The 8902-nt window shown below is 45.5% G+C and overlaps 1 protein-coding gene across 1 annotated transcript; it reads right to left on the reverse strand.

Annotated features, from left to right (window-relative positions):
• Positions 1–1813: 1813 nt before the first annotated feature.
• LOC139907938 (inositol hexakisphosphate kinase 2-like) lies at positions 1814–8362 on the reverse strand. The gene is made up of 5 exons (XM_071894465.2): positions 8065–8362; positions 4742–4976; positions 3537–3682; positions 2982–3157; positions 1814–2434 (listed from the first exon to the last, which is right to left on the reverse strand). The coding sequence occupies exons 1-5, from the start codon at positions 8360–8362 to the stop codon at positions 1814–1816; spliced, it is 1476 nt and encodes a 491-aa protein (XP_071750566.2).
• Positions 8363–8902: the final 540 nt, after the last annotated feature.

Genomic DNA, 8902 nt, shown 5'->3' on the forward strand with positions numbered 1-8902 from the left:
TTACAAAAAAGGGGAAAAAGTAGCCTACTTCTTTTGAAATATCTTTATGTACATTTCATTATATTCACTGCATAAAAAACAATAACAGCACAGAACAATTAACTGTACAATGAACCTAAATAGTGAACTTAATACCTGCAGGAAGTTTGTGTAAAATTAGCAATTTGTATAAAATTCTGAACAGATTATTTCCTGTGGATATTGCAATGTATCAGACGATTTTTCCTTATATTTTTAGGAACACAATTCTATGTCTGTATTATAATTTTCTTTTAATTTCACTATCATACATACGTTTTAATAGTCCAAACAGCCTGGCTTTTAATGAGAGCTCTGAGCCTATATTTCTTGAGCCAGTGATGGGATGTCAGGTGTGATTTTGGTGATAGCCAAATGGAAGTCATTGTGCACATCAAGCCTGTTGTGTGCCTTTGTTTTGATGGTGACCAGAGCGCTGAAAGCAGTCTCTGACAGGTATGTTGTGGCAAATGGCAAGATGAATCTGGTGACCATTTTCCCATCAGCTCTTTGTTTTTACTATGTACTTACAGGACCAGGTAATTTAGCCGGCTTGCTCTACTAGCTTAGCTCTGTGAATACTGCTGGTGTTCACGTCTACACACGCCCTTATCCTCACAAGATTTTGAAAAAAGTTTATATCTTTATTTATTTTTTTCTAAATAAATAAACTTCTAAAATAACCCTTACATTTAGTTGTCTTCTTCACAGAAATGAATTAAATGCTGAGACATGTATATTTTATATATATAAAAATTCTTACACCCTTAAAATCAAGAGGGCTTCGCAACCCCCTGTGGAGCTTTGGCGCCCCCTAGTGGCGGTTGGGACCCCCAGGTTGGGAACCACTGCTCTAGACCCCAGTAGAATTCTTGCTCATTCCAAACAAACAGCTCTATGTCAAAAATAAAAACAAATTGACTGAAGTTTTTCCATCAAAAAAACCCCACAGTTTCCCCTTTAATTTGGTATCAAATACATGGCAAAGCGATTCAGAGCGTCTCCGTACTTTAGTGTCAACATTCACAGTATGGCAACAAAAAAAATCCTTCTTATCTTGGCTAACGACAAGCTTTCAAAATACATACAAAACATACAAAACCTCCAGTGCTTCAACCCACACAGACTGTGTGGGTATTATTGTCTGATCTTATTATATTACTATAATGAGATCAGACAATAATAGTTGCCAAACAAATATGGAAAAAGTCGGCAAACATATAGGACAAAAGTCACCGCGACCCGGTCGGTCCTCCCTACCGACCCTTCAGTGCACGACACACAGAATGTGTCTAAGTGTGCATGTTTGTGTGTGCAAAATGCTGGCACTTTCTTTGGAATGGGACACAGGGAAAACATGCTTACCGTCCTGGACTTCAAAACTGCTTTTTATTTGCTGTCTAACTTATTTCCTAAACGAGGAACTGGGTTAAAACAGAATGCGGTAAAGTGACAACGGGTAAAACACTGAATCAATTAAACGGAAGATCACAGACGGCTCTTCTATGTTACCTTCAGGTCTGCTTCATATCCTTTAGACAGACACACAGAAACATCAAGAAGCACCAACGACAGAAACGGGGGGAGACCCGTGGGAGGCCGGCTACGACAACGCCAGTTTTGATGAGGAGCGAGCAAGAGCAAACCTCTCTGTAGTCCAGTCCTGCTGTTTCCAAGGGTCATAAAAAGAGAGAGTGTGTAAAATGTTGTGTAATTGTGCATCAATGTGTTTGGATGTGTGCGTATGTGTGTGTATGTGTGTGTGTGTGTGTGTTCATGCATGTGTGTGTTCGGTCTAGTCTGTGCTATGGTCCTCCAGCTGGGAGATGATGGTGATCAGGTTCTGGAGGCCGAAGATGTATCCGCTGTCCTGGCCCTCGTAGACCACGCTGTCCTCCCCGTAGTGTCGGCAGGTGGTGTGGGCAAAGTCTGTTATCCTCACGTCCACAATGGGGCTGCAGGGGTCTGAGCAGCCCGGGCGACGGCTGCCCAGTCCCGGGCTGCCGCTGCCGCTGCCGCTGCCGCTATATGTGGACGGGCCATGGGGGAAACCAAGCACGCCTGCTACTTCATCCTCCTCCTCCTCGTCCTCCTCCTTCCCCCTGTCCTCTGTCTCCTCTTCGTTCTCCTCCTCTTCTTCTTCGGAGAGGCCATCCTCGGCGTGCCGGCGCGTGTTCGTTCGGTGGGGCTCTCCGTCGTAGATGATGAGCAGGGAGCTGGAGTAAAAGCGGTAGGAGTCACAGGCTTCCAGGGCGGCTTGCATTTCCCTGAGCCTGCGCAGCACCGGGGAGAGCAGCTCGCGGCGCAGACGCTGGCCGTTGTGGAAGAACTGGAACAGGGCCTCCTTGAAGCCCGGCAGGGTCAGCTTGAGGCCGTCATACTTGTTCATGAACATCAGCTGGCCCGAGTGGTACACCTGGAGAGGGATGGAGAAACATGGAGAGGTTAGAAATACGTTTGTGATATATTTCTAAGTAGAACACACTTGCTGTTCTAAAATGGGGATTTTTGAGGTGACTACAACTACATCCACCCAGAAGTTTGCAAAAAATTTGGATGCTACCACTTTGTGTAGAGCAGCGTAACAGGCAGCCAAACAGAAGCCTGTTTGATACAGAGCCATTATTTTGATCTGAGTGGTCACGGTCAAACAGAGTGTACGGTGGTCAGCAGGGAGAAACAGTAAAAACCAAAAACTGTATACATATACTGTGTATATATATACAACAGCACTCTAACCAGCATTCACATGTTTTCATCTCAAAAAGTTACCGGCCAGTATAGCCGACCCTTACTGATTTATCTGTCAAAGACAAATTTCACAGGCATTTGGCATTTGGCAGGTATTAATTTCAGACCCTGGCTGCAAGGTAGAGCCCAATACGCCTTAAATAGGTTCCGACACATTTTAAGGTCAGTCAGGTAAACAGCCCCACAGAGTCCTGTGTTGGCTCGGAGCCTACCTGCATGCCATCAAGGCGGGCTCCTATAGAGGCAGACGTGCTCTGCTGGCAGCTGAGGATCTGCTTGGCCTTCTTCTCCTCTGGGGCGTCATCTCCGTGCACCCGGGTGCCCATCTTTAGGTCCAACACGCATGGCACCATGTGGCGCCACGTCAGGTTCTCTAGCAGGATGAATTCTGGGAAACCAAGTCAAGGAGAACATAGTGGAAGAAGCAAAGGCTTCACATGCACTGATATCAGCTTACAACTCCGCTCAGTGGCATTCCATACCATCAGTCTAGATCCAAGCTCCCTCCACAGAGACTTCACTGATACTGACTTGTATTGATTGCATTCTGTATGCTACCTTTGTGCTATTGTCATTACAATATGTTCAGTGGAGTCATAGTAATATCAACTAACTGATGTGAGCGCTTTAGAAATCGGACTTCACACGCAAAGAAAATTATACTTAAAAGTCGTATTAGACGACCAGCCTCTCAGCTATAGGCCACTGATAACCATATAAAGCTCTCCACATGTAAATATGCAGCTCTCCAGTCAGTGAAAGGATACTGTACTGGTTGTGGTGCTCGGCGTTCTCCTTCATCCTCTGCAGGTGCTGCTGGTGAGACCTCAGTCTCCAGGGATTGTGTTTGATCTGCGGGATGCTGTTGCTCTGGTTGTGCTCTGGCTCCACATCCTCCTGGAGCTTATGACCACTGGACATCAGAGGGAGAGAGAGACTCGTCAGTTCACACTACAGCACAGCATGACTGGACTAACAACAGTTACCATGGATCGGCTGCATTGACACTGAGCAAACCTGCACAACAGTGGTGCCTTTTACAGGTCGGTTGTGTATATACAGTTTGGTTAATTGTCACTCTGTGCATGAATGTGTGTTTGTGTGTTTGGTCAAAGTGTCATCTGGGTAGTAGAGCGGAAAAAAGAGGGCAATGATCAAACGTCATACACTAAGTAAAGAGGGACCCAAGGGAAACAAAAGTGTCATTCATTCACCAACATCCATCCATCCTCTGCGTCAACCACTATCACCCCTCTAGTCCTTTTACCTTCCCTAAGGTCAGGGCTGACTGAATCAAATGAGTACTGAATAAAGGGTAACTATTTTTCAACCTGGACCCTATTTTCCCAACTTTTTGTGTCTAAGTGACTAAAGGGGACAACATTTTTGAAATTGGTCCAGTATTGAGCGAGATCGCGTCAGCCGGCAGCTGCGAAACGAGCTGCAATTTAATCCGACGGGGCAAATGTGAACCGTCAATGTACGTCCACTAAAAGTGCTTGTTTTTGCCACTGACAGGCTCAGATTGTTATTATAAGTGTCTGACAACATACACACAGATACACACAAACCGGATCAAGCAAAAGGTAAAGAAAAACATTTCATTTCTCTGTAGGGTCCTTTCCATAATGTTGTCAGACACTTATAATAACAATCTGAGCCTGTCAGTGGCAAAAACAAGCACTTTTAGTGGACGTACATTGACGGTTCACATTTGCCCCGTCGGATTACATTGCAGCTCGTTTCACGGCTGCCGGCTGAAGCGATCTCGCTCAATACTGGACCAATTTCAAAAATTGTTGTCCCCTTTAGTCACTTAGACACAAAAAGATGGGAAAATAGGGTCCAGGTTGAAAAATACCGAAGTTACCCTTTAAGTTACATAACCATGGGGGTGTAGCCCGTGCGGGTCCCTGAGTGTATTGTTGTCTCTGGCTGTATATCCAATTGAACATTTGCCTCCCCATCTCACCTCTTATCCTCGTCTTTGCAGGAGTGGTGGCTTCGGCCGTCTTTGCTGTTGCTATCATTGTCCACAAGCAGGGAGGATGCCATCTTGTTGCCCTTATTGAGCATCTTGCTCTTGGGCTCACAGTCGGTCGAGGGGTCCTGGTTCTCCAGGTCCCCTGCTGGGTCGCTGTGGAGGGGGTAAGCAATGAGGCAAACATTCCCCTCCTCATCCTCCTCGAAGCTCACCGACACTACACCTGAGACAGAGAGAGGGAGGGAGACAGAAAGAGGAAATTTTTAAAAAAGACATCTGTAAGACATCTGTGTCATGAAAGCAGTGAAGAAAAATTGGCCAGAGGACAATAAAGCTGACAAGATAGAAAAAGCTGTGAAGTGCCGAGCATCTCTTACCCCCATCTCTTTCTGCTCTGCAGCACAGTTACACTTACAGAGTAGTTTGGGTCTGCACCCACATCTCTTTAAGACATCTGATAGAAATCCAACAATACCTGGACAAGACTATGACAGACAGAGAGGATGGGACAGAGATACTGAGCTCCCTATAGCAACACACGTGGACAGAAAGGAAGACGGAGCAAGACAGGGAGAAAAAGACAGAGGAAGACAGTCTGGGGACAGGGGCAGACCATGTATATTTGAATATCAATTTGTGCACAGTGGTCTTTCTCATTGTGTCAACCCATGCACATACACACACATACAACATTGCCATTATTTATTTTACAAAACTATAAATCTTTACCTCCGCCAAGGAGGTAATGTGTGTCCATCCATCTGACTTTTAGCAGGATATCTCAAAAAGTTGGGCACGGATTTGCACGAAACTTAGTATGAAGGTTGGTTATGGGCCAAGGAAGAACTGATTAAATTTTCATATCGATTGGCCAAAACGGGGCGTGGTGGTGGGCGTGGCATTTCACCAAAGGTGCATAACTGCCTTGCTGGCTATTGTCGGCCTTGCCGGAGGTCTGTGCTCTTCTGAGCACATTTTCTAGTTTTAGCAATGTTTTTCTTGCAATGGTAAAGATTAATAGTAGCCCAATCAGAATAAACTGGCCCATTCTGAATGAAATTTCATTCCGTTTGAGAGGGCTGGTAGGCTATAACCCTTTCATAATCCGGTCAATGGATAAAATTTCATCATGTAAACACTCATTCCAATCACTTTCTTTTGTTGGAATAGGCTGCACTTGTTATTAACATTTACAATTTACAATTTACAATTTCCCATGGCAGATGCTTTTATCCAAAGCGACGTACATATGATTTATATATATTTTATCAAGTGTTGACTCTGCCTAACCGGGCCAGTTTCGGCATACACCGGTGACAATTACAAGTGTACCCAATCATTGGTGCAAAACAAAACGTCTGTTTCTGACACTTTTTGAGTCGTATGTTCTGATAAAGCTCTTGCTTCATCAGAAAGAACAACAGTAAAGCAATAACCATTCAGGAATTCAAACAAATGGGAACTCTCCTGGAACGTGGAACATTTTTTTTTTTTAGTAAATGTGAACGTTCTATGTCCATTAAGAAAACCTTCCTAGGAAACCATGTGGGAACGAAAAATAGTTTACTGGGAATGGTGCCAGGTCCATCTTTTAAAAACGTGTTTTAAAGCCCATGTTATATTCTGTAAGCTATTCTGAGCATGTCAGAAGCTTTTATCGTAATTACATACTGTAGAGCATGTAAGCGCACACCATGCGATCCTTATTTAGCGTAAACACTTGCGGGGAAATCTTCAATTGTAATGATTTCATTCAGAATGAAAAAATATGACTCATGCAACCGCAGTCTCTCTCAGTTGATTGGATGTCTGAGCTCATCAGAGCTGCTGTAACTGCCGGTTGTTGCTCGAGATATCGATCCAGAACATCTTTAATGAGTTTGTGCTGTGGCAGCTGTAGCAACACTGCGGTCGCTGTAGAGCTCCTGTAAAACAACGCTGCCACTCGTCTCACCGGCCATGTCTGCCACTTGGCTTCGCAGTTTTGCATTGCAAAGTGTTTGCACCCTCTGCTGGTCAAACTGTGTAATGGGTGGAGAAGGAGAAGGAGGGGTAGAGGCAGGCAGAATACAGTAACCGGTGTACGTCCGATGCACATCGTTATATGCCATGATGTCGTCATGATTTTACATCTCAAGTCATCGTACTACGATATATCGTCCCATCCCTATCAGCTAGTTGAAATATGTGAGTGTATATTTGTGAACTGTAGGTGTAAGGTGATATAGTATGTGTGTGTGTGTTTTTGGTTTGACTTTGGTAGTGCTGACATGTTACACCAGTCTATCGACAGTCTCTGTTTGGTATCGTACATGTCACTCAGACTGCTCTGTTCTAGATCCTGACACGGGGGGAGGTGGTGGTGGTGTGGTGTGCATCAGTTTTGTGGGCCCATCCACTGTCGCATTTGGCCCGTGTTGGTCCTTTCAGGTGACCTCATGAGCTCTCTCCAGCAGCTCCATCCATCTCTATCTCTTGGCTACTGGACCCGAGCGAGGCAGGATCTTGCCTCGTATCGCATTCACCTTGCTGGCAGGAAACGCAGGGACTGGCTGTGCACTGGACAGAGAAACACTAGCTCCCAACTGTCTGCTTACCCAACTTACCTGTCTTGTCAGTCTGGCCTCCTACAAACAGGCCACCCAGGTGGGGAGGTGTGGTTCGTACACAGACCACACAGTCAACAGGGACTCACTGCTACAGTGCCCTCCTGTGGCAAGGTCCAGTATAGCACAAGCTGTTCCTGGCAGGCACCTAGAAAAATTGCTTGTGTAGGGCAGTGGTTCTCAACATGGGGTCCGGGGACCACCAAGGGTCCTTGAGAGGGTTCCAGGGGGTCCCCAGCAAAATGATAAATTGGTAAACTTCATTTACAAGAAGTTAACACAATTAGAGAATGTAGAAGAATGACTGTTTTGATAGTTTCACTGTTATCTCTCAGTCAGTCTCTCAAGTCATATCTAACAATAAAAATATTCTCAGGTTTAGGTCAGAGAGAAAAAATATCATCAAATGGGGATCCGTGGCCCTAATGTGGACTAAATTAGGGGTTCCTGATATGAAAAAGGTTGAGAATCACTGGTGTAGGGGGAAGGAGCTCACTCCCCTAAAAATCAGTCCCCTACAGTCTTTACACCTTGCAACAACCCACAAAAAAGTAAAGTGTGTCTGCAAAAATCTATTCCCACCTCAATTCCCAAGGGAGGCACATAGAAAAGCAAGAGAGAGAGATGCAAATCAACACACCACGACAACACAACAGCAGCCACAACACAAGCAGTCAGTGTTCAGTTTAGGCTAGTTTGCCTTACCTCTGTATTGGGGGGTGAACTTCCTCATGGCAGCAGGCAGGCTCTTGTAGAACTGATGCTCGCGGGGGATGAGGGGCTTGCAGATGGTCTGCTCTCCAAAGCGCAGGACAAAGGAGTGGCCCGCCACCTGGTGCATGAAGGGCTCAAGCATCACCCCTTTCTCCATGTAGCACTGCTGGTGCTGCAACTGGTTCTGTTGCAGTTTATGTTGCTGCTGTTTTTGCTGTTGCTCTGCATCCATGGCTTTCTGGGCCTGAGCCTCCACAGCAGATATGGCAGACAGAAGCAGATCCTGCATGCGTCTCCACTGCAGATTGAAAGCTTTGTATCTCGTGACTGGTAAAGCTCCCACTAGCCTGACACTCAGTTCATCTCCATCAGCCCCAATCCACCAATCAGCAGCGGCAGGAGCAGGTTGTATGGTTGAGGTATTCAAAGGTGGCGGCCCATTCATTCCAAAGTTTCTACGACTCCTACTTCCGTGGCCCACAGCAGTTGCGCATTAGTGTCGAAAGTCTTTAGCAATTTAGGTCCTACCATTAATGCATGCTTTCATGCATATTTAGAATAGGACAGACTACATTTCTCTGTAAGTGGCATGATGTAAGGACTGGTTTTACTTCATTTCAAACTCGAGTTCTTACTCATGCTAGCTGTGTCCGGCAGCGCTGCTGAATACATTTTATTTTATAAAACTTTAACACCACCCAAGTCACATCGTGGCCAAATGGCAGGTGATAGGACCTAGGACTCTGACGCGTATGAGCCCACCCCCGCAGCTATAATAGACCCCGCTCACCTGCGTCATCCAAAGCAACTTATTAAGCCTGACAACCAT

This window comes from Centroberyx gerrardi, chromosome 5 (genome assembly GCF_048128805.1).
Source record: "Centroberyx gerrardi isolate f3 chromosome 5, fCenGer3.hap1.cur.20231027, whole genome shotgun sequence".
NCBI lineage: Eukaryota > Metazoa > Chordata > Actinopteri > Beryciformes > Berycidae > Centroberyx > Centroberyx gerrardi.